The sequence below is a fragment of the Dermacentor albipictus genome, chromosome 8 (assembly GCF_038994185.2).
Source record: "Dermacentor albipictus isolate Rhodes 1998 colony chromosome 8, USDA_Dalb.pri_finalv2, whole genome shotgun sequence".
Classification (NCBI taxonomy): Eukaryota; Metazoa; Arthropoda; class Arachnida; order Ixodida; family Ixodidae; genus Dermacentor; species Dermacentor albipictus.
In genome coordinates, this window is record NC_091828.1 from 92,033,200 (window position 1) to 92,047,130 (window position 13,931).

At 46.9% G+C, this 13,931-nt stretch overlaps 2 protein-coding genes across 4 annotated transcripts in view; both read left to right on the top strand.

Annotated features, from left to right (window-relative positions):
- Nucleotides 1-13,931, top strand: part of LOC139048837 (ubiquitin carboxyl-terminal hydrolase 43-like) — a 76,571-nt gene that overhangs the window by 22,748 nt on the left and 39,892 nt on the right. For all 3 annotated transcript variants that reach the window (XR_011507997.1, XM_070523704.1, XM_070523705.1), the window contains exons 4-6: nt 756-946; nt 2,441-2,552; nt 13,201-13,376. Coding sequence is in view for 2 of the 3 variants with exons in the window: in XM_070523704.1 (XP_070379805.1) it covers nt 756-946; nt 2,441-2,552; nt 13,201-13,376 (479 nt within the window). In the remaining variant the exon portion in view is untranslated. The remainder of the gene's footprint in view (nt 1-755; nt 947-2,440; nt 2,553-13,200; nt 13,377-13,931) is intronic.
- On the top strand, nt 7,306-11,691 carry LOC139048838 (uncharacterized). The gene is made up of 3 exons (XM_070523706.1): nt 7,306-8,902; nt 10,002-10,099; nt 10,876-11,691. Exons 1-3 carry the CDS (start codon nt 7,565-7,567, stop codon nt 11,402-11,404), a joined length of 1,965 nt encoding a protein of 654 aa, XP_070379807.1. The 5' UTR covers nt 7,306-7,564; the 3' UTR covers nt 11,405-11,691.

Genomic DNA, 13,931 nt, shown 5'->3' on the forward strand with positions numbered 1-13,931 from the left:
AATTAATATTTTTCATACAGGACGACGTGAGAAATGGCATCCTTTTCATATGTGCTACGTTTTCAATGCTAAACATTGCATACCGCAGTCGGTATGTTTACTGTGTTATCACTCAAGAACGTTTTGCCTGTGGGTTCTAACTTTTTTTTTTTTTACAACGGTTGACAGGATCAGTGGCAAAAACTTGACAGCTTGTACTGTTACAGATAGAGGCATGTGCAGGCAAACTACAGCCCTTATTCTTTTTATTACCCACCTTTTTTTTGTTAGTGGTTGCTTTTTTTCCAGGACATCAGTTGCCTTTCTTTTATATTTCTTTCCCTGTGTAACATCTCCTAAGTATTTTCGTTGTACATTATGCTACATTGTTATGCTACAGTGTCCATTATGCTAAGTGTTTCCGTTTTCCATGCTACAGCTGTTTGTCTTGCTGAAATCTCCACGAAGTCAAATACAGCAGCTGCAGATGCTTGCGTGGAGAAGGGCTATTGATAGCAACAGAGGAGAGCATGTCATTACTAATACGGAGAGCTATGCATGTTGGTTTCTGAAGTCGGAAATCTGTTTCAGTGCACAACATTTCCTCTGAATAGTTGAAAGTGGTGCACAAAGTGCCTTTGCGGAGTTTCCTGCGTGGTTTGCGAGATCGTATATTGCACTTAAGGGCTACTTTATAGCGCTTAGAAAAATGGGGTAAAAGTCATGAGGGGTATTGCGAGAATGATATATAATTGTTACTTGTACATAAAATGCAGCTACTCCTGCTGGAAGAGACCAAAGAAGGGTTTGGATTGCTGTTCGAAGGCGACGAGATTGCCAGCGCTTTGTCAGCAAACTCCCGCCTGGTCGCCCTGGAGCTGGCGCCTGCGAGCACGGACCCAGCCGTTCCCAAGGACAGCCAGATCCTCGTGCTGTGTCGGTCGAGGGTCGGCACGTCTGGTCCTTGGTAAGCCCTTCCTTTATCTTGGTGGAGGCTGTCATTCTTGAAAGCCCACAGTGCCCAAGGACAGACAGTTTAAGCATTTCAAGGGAAATTAAGGGCAAACATTCAGTCAAGATCAGTAAAATTAGCTTAAAAATGGAGCATGTAGCATTTGTTTCATGCCAGGAAGTGACTTAGTTCCTTCTGTGCCCTAGGCAAGCTGGGTTTGTACATATGTTTTTGTAAAATTAGCCCAGGGTGAGCTCAGCTCCTGGATGATTGTTTTTGTTTTCTTGCAATTCTCATTTTCATGCATCATGCTGTTAAACATATCTTTTGCAACGAGTGGCTGAGATATTGTATAAGGAAATGCTTTTAAAGTATTCTTTACATTGTTTTACAGAAATTATTTCATTAAGGCTTAAAAAAGACATGTATTAGAAGGTGGCCTGCCTGCTTAGTTGGCCAAATCGAACTATCAGCCCCGTGCTAGGTGGGTCATAAGTGGGTCAATCCTGGTGGCTTCGCAGGTACAGTGTTGTGTATGATAAGAACAATTCCACAGTAAAAAAAAATGACCATTTTTTGTGAGAGTTCGGGATAATAGCAGGGCGTGGAAGAAGTTAAGAAGGTAGCAACAGAAAGAGTAGCACGCTTCTTCCAGAAGTAAAACATTTCATTTTAGGCTAATGGTTGTGCAACAGTGCAAGTAGAATTGAAAGGAAGTTGGCATATTTGGCGAGCTTTTATTCAGGAAAATTGCAAGAAAATTGCTAAATTTAGCGAGTTCTTAGTCGCCTAAACGACAGCTTTCGTTTTATTGAGTCTTGGTGGCCTTTTTTAGTAACCTAAACGGCCAGTAAATTGCCCTGGTAGAATTCCTCTCTGGACCTAGGCTAAGTTTAATGCCTTGCCCTCATTTTATTCCAAGTAGGATATCTGCCTCCATTTGTCACTATGTCCTAAAGGCATACCGAAGAGCTTATTGGTGAGCCATCTGGGTGCATCAAGGTTGTTTTTCTGGGCCAAGTAAAGTCTTGAAATCTGATATTTGATATCATGTTTAAAGTAATCGGCACTTCTTTTGTCTTGATATTTCAGCCACGGACTCTCCGACGTGAGAGGTAACCTGAAGAATTAATTTATTAAAGAAGACGCTGACTGGCAATTAGAACACAGGAAAAAGAAGAAAGCTTTGAGAAAATCATCAGGATCATCATCACTGAAGGACTTTTCGCTAAAAACGTAGTGCCTTGCGTCGCAACCTGGCATTGTGAAAGTTACGAACATTACCGTGTGACACATCTTTATTGTGCTTTGTAATCATAAGTTTCTTGTTTTCTGGGTTGTTGGAGCTTGCCTCGACCACCCTTGTTGCAGTTGTGTACCTCAGATAACCGTACAATGCGTGCATGACGTCGAGTTGTCAAGCTCCATTTACTAGAACGGGCTCGACAACTCTGTTTGACCCATCGCTTTTAATTGTGACGCACATTTCTGTGTTCCTGTTTTCAACAGCCTGGGTGCCACGCGGGCAGCCTGGGTTTCCAGGGAAGTCTCAGTGTTGGAGCTGAAGAAGCAGCTGCTCGAGGGCATCCCCACATCAAGGCAGTCGGCACTGAAAGACCAGGCAAGGATGATTTTGCAATGATACCGTAAAAACTGGACTATAGGTTGGACTGGAATAGAGGTCGATCCCACAACTAACGAAGTCTAAAAGTGAAAAAAATATTTTTGAATGGCAAAAGTACCAAAAGACACCCTTACCTTGAAACAAATGCGACTCATGCACAAAAGTGACAGTATTTATTAAAATGCTGCTCTCATGTGCACCCGGCCAACTTTTAACAGTATCGCGCGACCGTCGACCCGCGTGCTTGTCTGCACCTTAATAATGGTGCTGAGCGGCGAAACAAACGAGATACGCGCATGTGTACACGTGCGCTTACTTTCGCTATTTGGCCGCTCTGTGCCGTGATGATAAAGTGCTGACAAACATGCGGGTCGATGGTCACGCGATACTGTTAAAAAATTGGCCGGGTGTACAGTACACAGAACGACACTAAGTGCGCAAGCGCTACTCCAAATCAGAGCAACGCCTTTGATCAGAGTCGTCTGAACTAGAGTCGGATGACGAGTGCTTCTCGCTGCCCAGTCCAGAGGCGTGCGCGATCTCTACCACTTTCATATGTAGGCATTCGGCAGTCACAAGCAGCGATCTTACACGCAGCTCCCGGACGAACTCCACAACCTTGTCTTCCAGTTCTGCGGTCTGCACACGAAATGACGTTTTCTGTTGGTTTGCTGCTTCTACCTCTGCCAGTACCGAATGCTCTTTTCAGATACTCCAAATTCGCACTGTGCCGCGAGGTTGCTGTGGGCTTTCGCGCACCTAGTCGCCTTTTTCTTGAAGGCGACGGTGAATTGCCGACGGCTTCCGCTCATTTTGAAACAAAATGTGAAAAAGCAGCCTTTAATCAATATAACTTTGTGAGAATGTAAACGCAAATTGGCGGTGCCACAATGTCGCCACGCTGCGCACCTGCTGATGGCGATGACGAAGGCGGCTGTTTACTTTATGTGCCCATTGTTGCAAGACTTCCGTAGTTTTTCTGCCAATGTCCGGTATATAAGACGAGGGTCGACTTTTCGCAATGGCTTTTTGAAAAAAAGTTCGACTTATATTCCCGTTTTTATAGTAGCTGTTATGGGCTCACTGCCGAGGTCGGTTTGGTGCCTGCCAGTACCACCAGTGCTCGTTGCTGGAATCCTGAACTGCTTTGTGAGAATCTGTAAAAAAACAAAAAAAAGAGAGAAAAAAAGAGTTGCAGTGCCCCTCACAGATTCAAACCTTGGAACCATAGATTTGGATTCCAAGATGCTACTCGGCTACTCGGCCGATACTGTAGGAAGGAATGCTGTGCCTGCAAATACAGTGAAACACTCGCTACTCGAACTCTAAATATCGGTTACATAGAAATTATTTCCCGCCGCAGTGTAGTCAACACGTCTTCCTCCCCTTATATAAAAAAATTATTGTGCCGGACTCTGGCCATCTTGAAATCATGACTGCAAAAACACAAAGGAAAAGTCGCTGCGCAAATGTTTTCATGCTTTGTGTGTAGCTGCAAATCACAAAGAAATTGAGAACGGGGCAGTGACAATGTAATTATTCTATGCCAATGCCATTCCTTGTCGTGCTTTGTCAGTGGTCGGAGTGGCGTCCTCCGCCTGTGTTATTAACGGGATCAGCTGGCCAATAACGGTGGATGACAAGAATGGCATAGAATTGAGCAAAAGGAATCTCTACCATATACTGACCCAGAAATATACCGCCGCGGCAACATACCATTAACGGTGTCAGCAAACTATGGCATGCACCTTGTGGTTACACTGTGTTGCACAGCCTTTTGTAGGAGAAACCTTGATGATGTCACTCCACTCTCATTGAAATGTCGCTCCGAACTTTGCACCACGGCGCCCTAGGTTATGTCAGAGATACAGTCGAACCCATTAGAATGATATCGGTTTTAGCAGTATATCAGATATAACAATGAGCAGCTGATGTACTGCCAATTTTTTTTATGTATTCTAGGTAACTTAAACAGCTTACTACAGTACTTTCATGCTGCGTTATCGGTTATAACTAGGGGTGTGTGAATGCTTGAATATTCGATTTGAATCGAATAGGGTGTGCTTGAATAATTTGATTCGCAAATCAGATAACTAGTATTCTGTTTTTCGAATATTCTGTAGTGAATGACCAGGCCGTGGTGGCGCCTTGACGCGCGCAGCATTACTATAGCCCGAGATCTCGTCGATTCAAGGTTCGACCAGATCGACCAGACTGATCGAAACAATTGACAGTATCAGACATAGGGAACAACAAAAGCAGTGCATACGGAAAGCACAGAAGCATGTGTGAAGATTGGGTTGATCAGCCACTGGAAGGCATGCTGGTCATACTGGATATGCGTGTTGTTTCCACGCACGTAGATTCACGCAGTTCAGAGCTCTCTGCGCACATGCGAGCACCCAGACAAACTTGGCTTTTGTGCTCACAGGAGCTGTAGACGTGTGGACCCGAACACCACATTCAGTTTCTTGAATATTTGGTTTTTCGAATATACCATAGTGAATGACTGGGCAGTGATCGGTGCTATGACACGCTACGCGTGTCAAGGCACCGAAGCATGCGTCGTGATCTTGCGACCGATCACTGATGAGCACGCTGTAGGAACTTATCAGCAACAGGCTTTCCACAATGGTTTGCGGCTCGTTATCACATCGGCTGGCGGCGAATTTCATCATGGGCAACGCCATTGGTCATGCTGTATAGCCTGTTAGGACTAATCGGAGCTACGTTGTCGGGTGTTGGTGACTAAAGTTACGGTTTCATACCAGGTCAACACATATCTATTCACAGAGGTTTCACGACCTTCAGAAAGCATCGTGCGACCGCTTTCTGCAATCGTGCCTAAGCGTTGTGCGAACTTGCCATGGGCCTCCCAATTTGAAAACTGCTCATGGTTGGCGCCAACCGCAGTCGACGTACGCGGCACCGATGACCGCACGGGAGCAGTGCTAAGTGACATGGTGCACGTTCCCCGCTTTTTTCTGTCGCGCAGATTGACCTTAACGAGCTCATAGCCCACAGAGACTACCTCCCTTTTAAAGTTGGAATATCCCTCCTGTTTCCTGGAAAAAAACTGGAAAGCAAAAATTTTTTACCGATAGAAGATTGCCATTAAGCAGAGTATGATGCTATGTTCAGACTACGTTCGTAAGGCGCCGATTTTTCGTAACATACGTAAGCGGAAGCGCAACAAGCGTATGCGTCTAGTTCAGACTGCGAACGCAAAGGTACCAACGTGCGCAATTCTCGCAAAAATCGTGGGTGAGAGTGTTAAAGGGTCAGCAACATTTACGACTGTTATGTTACGACCGTTGCGACACAGCCAATGACCGATAAGCTTTCGGCTTTCAACAACCGGTGACGACACTTCCGTCCTCCCGTCTGCAGACAGCTCCGGGCGCGGGAAGTGCCATTCCGCCGTTCCGTGCGCACGATTGGCTGTGTTCGTGAAAATTTTTGCAGTGCGCCTTGCGAGACTGTTTTCAGTTCATCTGGTTTATCCGCCGAGGAAATCGATGGCCGCAGATATGCGTGCTCCGAACTTCGATGAGTGGTCTCATTAGGTTTTCAAGGAAGCGGAACTGCTGGGGCGACATGCGCATGATGTTATGAAACATCGCAGCGTCACCAACTCGGAGCTTGGCGAAAAGGTTGTGAAAATCGCCGTCCACGTCCCTGTTGAGAAATACTTGCCGCACCCAAACCCTTCTGCGTCGCCTTCGTCGTCTTTGGGCGATTGAATACATGACTAGCGTGAATTTCTTCGATCTCGGCCAGCGCTCGCATGTTGGCAGGAGCCATATTGGACCGCTGGTGACGTCGATTCTGCAGCTCCAAATTTGATTGGCCTGTTGTAAAAGCCGTAATTTAAGCAGCAGTAAATGTGAACAAAGGTGCCGGCTTAACTGCCGTAACGTTTTTTACAGCCGTTACGTTCGATACGCCAAAAGAGCTGTTACGAGCGTTACGACCGTAGTGTGAACATAGCATGACCCACGAGAAAACTGAAAGCCTCATTGGTGCTTAGGACAGCTTCGCTATTTCTTCAGTTTCAGAGACAAAAAAAGCACTTAATTCTATTCAACTGAAATTCTATCAGTAAAAGATATTTTCGAGACCTTCATATACGAACTTAGTTGTTATCAGTGCTGTCATACTAATTGGGTGTTCCCTTTAATAAGAGTAGAGTTTACTATACAATTCGATTCCAAGGTACCTAAGTTACTGATAGCTAGCTACGTTCTTGTTACGTAATGTGAGTAGCCTCTTGGGCATATGCAGCAGTCTGCTTATTGCACAAAATTTGTATGTGTAAACGGGTGTTAAATTTTCTGATATTTGATATACGATTCAATGTTTGGCTTTTCTTTGTTCAGTTAGCTATTCATTCGAAGTCTACTCTTTAGTATTTGCACACCTCTAGTTATCGCAATTAGATATGGCTACTGGGTGTGTGCGCTGAATAGAAAACAGATTCTCCTCGTTAAATTTAGTGGGAATGCGAATGTGTGTGATTTCTATACCACCGTATGTCATAATAATGAACGATTTTCAGTGGCACCATGAGATTCCTTATACAGTAGACTTCTGTTAATTCGACTTCAGTGAACTAGATTTTTCCGTTAAATCGATCTCCGCCGAAGGTCCCAGCCAGCGCCCATGCAATTGTGTGTGCCCAAACTTTGGTTACTTCTATCTCAAGATTAGCCTCCGCCGGATAATTCGAACTTGACTGATCAGTGTATCGTAATCTGTATCTAATCTGCTCAGCATGCAGCGCGCTCTGTGTTCATGGCACGATACGCCCCCATGTGATAAGGGCGTTACCCGCCTGTTCACAACGTGTATAAAACCAGTGCTGAATAAACGCTGGGGCTCACTTTTGCCCAGCAAGTGACACACGACGTGTCGTCGTCTGCTCCACTCGATGCATGGTGTCAGAAGTGGTTAGCATGGCAATGCACTTCCTGCACGACGCGTGAAGACCAGCGATCCTGTGGCGGAAAATGGATTTCCTCAAAGCACCGGAGCCGCTCCTTACAACAGGCGACCTGCGCAAGAACTGGCAGCTCTTCAAACAAAGGTTTGAAATTTTCCTCACGGCGTCAGAGGTCGCAGAAAAGCCTCGGACTGAGTCCAAGAAGACAGCGTTGCTTTTGAGCGTCGCGGGCGCAGAGGCCATTGAAGTCTTTAACACCTTCACGTTTGCAGCAGGCGAGAAGAACGACGACTATGCCACAGTGGTGAAAAAATTTGATGAGTATTGCATTGCACAGACCAATGAGGTTCACGAGCGGTATATGTTCAGGAGAAGAATCCAAGCTGCTGGCGAACCAGTGGAGCATTTCTTACGAGACCTGAAGAATCAAGCACGTGCTTGCAACTTTGGAGCTTTGGCGGAATCGATGGTCAGGGACCAAATTGTGTTCGGGATAAATGACGACACGGTACGTGAAAAGCTCCTCAGGGACAACAACTTGACCCTGCAGAAAGCAGAACAAGCCTGTAAAGCAGCTGAAGCATCAGCAACTCACAAGGAAATGTGGAACCAGGAACACCAAGTGCATCCTATCAGCAGGACTAGCACGAGCCGCGAAAACCGAGAACAGACACGTTATGACTGCCGAAACTGCGGCGGAAAACACTCCCCAAGAAGGTGCCCTGCTTTTGGAAAAACGTGCCGGAGATGTCAGCGGAAAAACCACTTTGCCAGATGTTGTAAAGCGACGGCAGTTGTTGGCGAGTTGCAAAGCGGCCAAGACGATTTCGAGATTCTCGACGTATCCGCAAAGAATGTGTCCAGCAAGCATGACTGGACGGTGGAAGTCCAAATCAAGAACGTGGCAGTTCAGTTAAAGGTTGACACGGGATCGCAGGCAAATTTGTTGCCTTATGGATTATACGCCAAAATGAACCCACAGCCGCCCCTGTACCCCAGCAGCGCGATTTTACGCTCCTACGGCGGAGATGTAATCAAACACATTGGCGTCATGCGGGCCGAAGTCTCTTTAAATGGTTGCATTGCCATGCTGAGCTTTTTCGTGTCACGAAAGGGGCGCCAAGCAATCCTAGGACTTGAGGCGAGTGAACGCCTGGGACTGATTTCACGCGTGAACAGCGTGTCGCAAAACAGCTCTGAAGAAGTGGTTGCCAGCTTTCGTCACCTTTTCACTGGCACCGGCTGCGTCAAACGAGTATACCACATGGTGCTTCGCAAGGACGCCACGCCAGTGGTTCAGAGACCTCGTCGAGTGCCACTGGCTTTAGAGGAGCCACTTCGGGAGGAGTTGTCACGTATGGAACAAGCCGGAATAATTGCAAAAGTCACTGAGCCAACAGACTGGGTGAGTCCCCTTGTTATCGTACGAAAGAAAGACGGGAAGCTGCGAGTCTGCATGGACCCCAGGAAAATAAATGAGTGCCTCAAGCGCGAGCACTACGCGATGCCGAGGCGGGAAGACATAGAGGCCGAGCTGGCCGGCGCAAGAGTATTCACTCGCCTAGATGCAAACGCAGGGTTTCACCAAATTCCCTTAGATGACGAGACGTCTAGGATATGCACTTTTGCGACACCCTTCGGCCGCTATCGATTTTTGCGACTGCCTTTCGGAATATCATCAGCGTCCGAAGTATTTCAGCAAACCCTAAGTGAAATTTTTGACGCGCTTCCTGGCGTTAGAGTGTATGTCGATGACATACTCGTGTGGGGCAATTCCCAACAAGAGCACGACCAACGTCTAAGATCAGCGCTAGAAGCGGCAGAACGTGCGGGCCTTACGTTCAATCCAGCAAAGTGCGAGTTTGGCGTTCAACAAATTGAATTCCTGGGCGACGTGATAAACGAAGAAGGAATCCGTCCAAATGCATCCCATGTTGAGTGCATGTTGCAGATGGCACCCCCTAGTGATAAACTAGCAGTTCAACGCATGCTGGGTGTCGTGAACTATTTTGGAAAGTTTTTGCCAACACTAGCAGAAAGGACAACGCTTCTCAGAAGCTTGCTAAAAAAAGACACTGTTTTCGAATGGTCGGCAAATCACGAAAAAGAGTGGAGAGCGCTGTGCGACAGCCTTAGCAAGCAGCCCTTGCTATCAGTTTTTGACCCTGAAAAAGAAACCAGGTTATCATGCGATGCGTCACAAAACGGAATCGGTGCTGCCTTGCTGCAGTATCACAACGGTGCATGGAAACCGGTTGCGTACGCCTCCAGAGTGCTTACTGATACGCTGCAACGCTATTCACAAATTGAAAAGGAAGCAATGGCCATAGTTTTCGGCTGCGAGAAATTTCACCATTTCATGTATGGGCGGAAGGTTGTCGTTGAGACTGACCATCGTCCGTTGATCTCCATATCGCAGAAGGCGATCGGTGACATGCCGCCAAGACTGCAGCGATTTTTTTTGCGTCTGCTACGCTATGACATTTTAATGCATTATGTTCCAGGAAAACAGCTTCTACTGGCGGACATGCTGTCCAGGGCTTCCGTTAAGGGCGCAGCAGATAACGCAGACAACAACAACGACGACGTCGAAGTGCACGCAGTAAGTGTGGTTGATTCTCTTGTCAGCGAAACCACGTGGAAAGAACTGGCTTCCGAAACACGAAAGGACACGCAGCTCGCCGCTGTGCTAAAGCACCTGGAGAACGGGCAACCAATTGAAGGACCGTTCAAGCCTTTTGCCGCTGAGCTATCGGAAGTAAAAGGGGTTCTCTTGAAAGGCTGTAAGATTGTCATTCCGGCCAGTATGAGGCGCGATATGTTGGCAAGAATTCATCAAGGCCACATGGGAATTAACAAGTGCAAAGAAAGGGCACGGCGCCTGGTGTTCTGGCCAGGAATGAACACTGATATCGAGACGTTTGCACAGGCATGTTCTGTATGTAAAACGTACGCTTACAAGTTGCCGCAAGAGCCTTTGATTATGCGTCCGGTTCCAGACCAACCATGGTACCGCGTCGGCATGGACATTTTTAGCCACGCAGGTCGGTCCTACTTGTGTGTTTATGATGCCCTATCGAATTTTCCCGAAGTCCAACAGCTCGTAGACACTTCAGCAAAAACTACTGTAGATGCAGCAAGTGCCATATTTTCCAGATATGGCATACCTGTAGAGGTATGCACTGATAACGGGCCTCAGTTTTCCAGTAGAGAATTTGCCATGTTCTCAAAAGTGTACGATTTCAAACACGTGACCTCAAGCCCGTATTTTCCCCGCTCCAACGGACTCGCCGAAAAGGGGGTACAAGTAGTCAAGAGAATCTTGAAGAAAACAACTGAAGCTAAACAAGACTTTTGGCTTGGTCTTCTCGCTTACAGGTCAACTCCACTGGAATGCGGCTGGTCACCAGCCGAAATATTACAGGGACGCTCGCTGCGAACAACTCTACCAGCCGTTCAGGTCGGACAAAGCCGGCGGGTTGACAAACGCCAGCAAAAAGACTACTCAAGAGGGCCACTCGCACCGCTCAACAACGGCGAAACGGTCAGAATAAAAGACAGCTCATCATGGAGAAGAAAGGCTCGGGTTCTTCAGTCGTCTGGTCAACCAAGGTCATACGTTGTCATGACTGAAGACGGGCAACTTTTGCGACGCAACCGCGAGCATCTGCTGCCAACCAGAGAATCTTTTCGCCTTAGCGGTCCTCCTCACGACGACGAAGGTGTTTTTCAAGAATATGCTGCCCCTGCCAGCACACAACACGACCCAGAGGCGGCGCAAAACCCAAACAGCACAGCGAGCATTGTGCCGACAGTTCCGCAACAAGCAGCTGCTCCAAGGACTACAAGACAACGCAGACCACCTCGGCGCTTAATGTATGACGCGAACTTTCAACAAGTGCCGTGACTGTATTCAGTGCTCTGATCTTTGCTGTAGTTTTGGATGTGCAGTGATTCTTTAACTTTCTTTTTGTTCTCCCGAGCTAAAAGCGCTCCTTGTCCTTAGTTTTTTTTTTTTTTCGTTACGAAGGGGGATGTATCGTAATCTGTATCTAATCTGCTCAGCATGCAGCGCGCTCTGTGTTCATGGCACGATACGCCCCCATGTGATAAGGGCGTTACCCGCCTGTTCACAACGTGTATAAAACCAGTGCTGAATAAACGCTGGGGCTCACTTTTGCCCAGCAAGTGACACACGACGTGTCGTCGTCTGCTCCACTCGATGCAATCAGCTTCGTTGCAGTACAGCTGTGTTATACGGTGAAGCATACGCACTTTTTTTGGGGTGAACAAAGCATACTAAGAAGGGAAAGGGGCCAATGTCGCGGAACATAGTGCCCGTTTGTTAATTATACAAACGTGCACGCACTGCGTCTGGTGACAGTGCGAGCACCTAGATGCCTAACGAGCGTATTGGCAGCCATTCAGAGCTGTTTCTGACGCTCCTGTGGCCATTTCAACCCTCATTTCGACCTCCCTGCGTGTCACGTATATGTATATACGTTAACGGGGCCTCGTATGCATTCCCTAATTATACGCACAGGCATGCACGCTCCGTGCACCAAGAATTGAAGAAGATATCTTTGTTTTGAGAAAGCTAGCCGAAAAAAAATGGAATAAATTGAAAAAAATTTCAGAAAGTCGAGGGGACGTTTAAAGCCAACAGAATTGCGGTGGTCTGGCTAGAACCCTGAAGGCTTGCCAGTAAATTTATTAGGCGTCTCAGTGCTTGTACTGTGACTGGAGACAGTACGTGTGTAAATTAAGGAACACATGCCATGTCCCGTAATCGTGGCACCGTTCCTGGCTTGGCATGCTTCGCCGTTCGACATGCCTGTATTGCAGGAAAGCTAACTTTTGAGTTATTATCGCCAAGTGAATGAACGGCGCATTTCAGCCCATCTTCCGCCTCTTGTTCAATTCGACCAGTTTCATCGGTCCTGTCAGGATCGAATTAACGGAAGTCAACTGTATTAAGATTTTACTGTAACTTTTCAGAAGCGTTTGGCTATTCGCTTACATTGACAACCGTCCTCGATTGTTTCTCCACAATTTTTGTTTAAAAATATAAATTATCAAACTTCTAGGTTAGCTAGAATTTGAGGATTTCGCCAGCAGCCGTCATAAATTAAAAAAAAAAATGGCTTGCCCCTAATGCCAGTACCAAAAGGCAGCACAGTAGCTAACATTTACCATCTACTGCCGCAGTTGGACTTTATATTCAGTTTACTGTAACGATGCGCCCTTTTGACAGCATTAAATGTGTGCAGTGTGGGCACTGTCATTTTTTTTTTCGAAGTTTGCTTTTAGCAAGAGGCTGGCAACAATGGCACTGCGCACATAGTGTCTGTATAGTGCAGCCTACAGTCAGCTGGGGCATGACATACATGGCTGTCACTGGACACTGGTAATAGATGTGATTTGTCTTTTGCAACTGTTGTTGCTTGCTATAGTCTTGGTGGGCAAGGAAAGTTTCGAGGAAAAGCTCTTTACATTTTATAACCTTCTGAGTTCGAGGGGGGGAAGGGGCAGTAGGGGAGGGGGTCAGCTTAAAACTCTGGCTGGCATCACCATCTGTTGCAGGATGAAGCTGGCACATATTCTGGCAAATACGGTATTCGGGTTCGACTGTATACGCACTGCACTGTTTTACCTGGTATTCCTGTCCGTGTTCCCTGTCTGAGTTGCCTCTGTTGGGTGCAGGACTTGGTGAACAGGCTGGATGTGCTGGTGTGGGACGCGCACCTGAACCTTCCGGCGGACGTGGACCACCCGCTCTTCCTGGAGTTCGTGGACTGTCTGCTGGAGGCGTCGAGGGACCTCGCACCTGCGCCCTTGCTCCGAGTGGTCCTTCAGTGGGAGCCGCAGGTCGCCGACCGGTGAGTTTTGGGTGCCTTCGAACACCTTGTGTGGTCATGGGTATCTAGCGAAATTTACGGTAGAATAGACCCTTTTCCTAATTTGTGGGTGTGACTTCTTCGTATCATGCCTACTCGCGGAAAAAAAATGCAAGAGGGAAGTTTAGAGCAGGACACTGAATAAGTACAATTACTCGCAAATCGGATATCACGTCACTATGCACCTGGTCGCTAAGGGTGGTAGGAATTCTGATCCAAGTGTAAGAGCCAAAATTACGCCGATGTAACACGAATTCGTGACAGTAGAAACAAGAAGTTTGCAGCACAAAACTGCTCTGTAAGTTTACTTTCCTGCTCAAATGCACCATTACCACTCTTATCATGAAGGAAAAGATACTTAACGGGACACTAAAGTGAAAAATGATTTCTTCTGCATCAGTAAATTACTGTTCTACAACACCAGAAACACCACTCTTACAACGATAAGACGTTTGGACGCCTACTTAAGTTCCCGCACCTGGGGGCTGTGACGTCTTGGGATTTTGATGGCATCTTCTAGGGCCTATTAATTATATA

Bases quoted from the DNA above. Each gene is read 5' to 3' on its own strand.
- LOC139048838 (XM_070523706.1), top strand. From the start codon at position 7,565: ATGGATTTCCTCAAAGCACCGGAGCCGCTCCTTACAACAGGCGACCTG. The intron at 8,903-10,001 runs GTGAGTCCCCTT...ATTATGTTCCAG, and splicing joins TCACTGAGCCAACAGACTGG to GAAAACAGCTTCTACTGGCG. The intron at 10,100-10,875 runs GTAAGTGTGGTT...TCTCGCTTACAG, and splicing joins ACGACGTCGAAGTGCACGCA to GTCAACTCCACTGGAATGCG.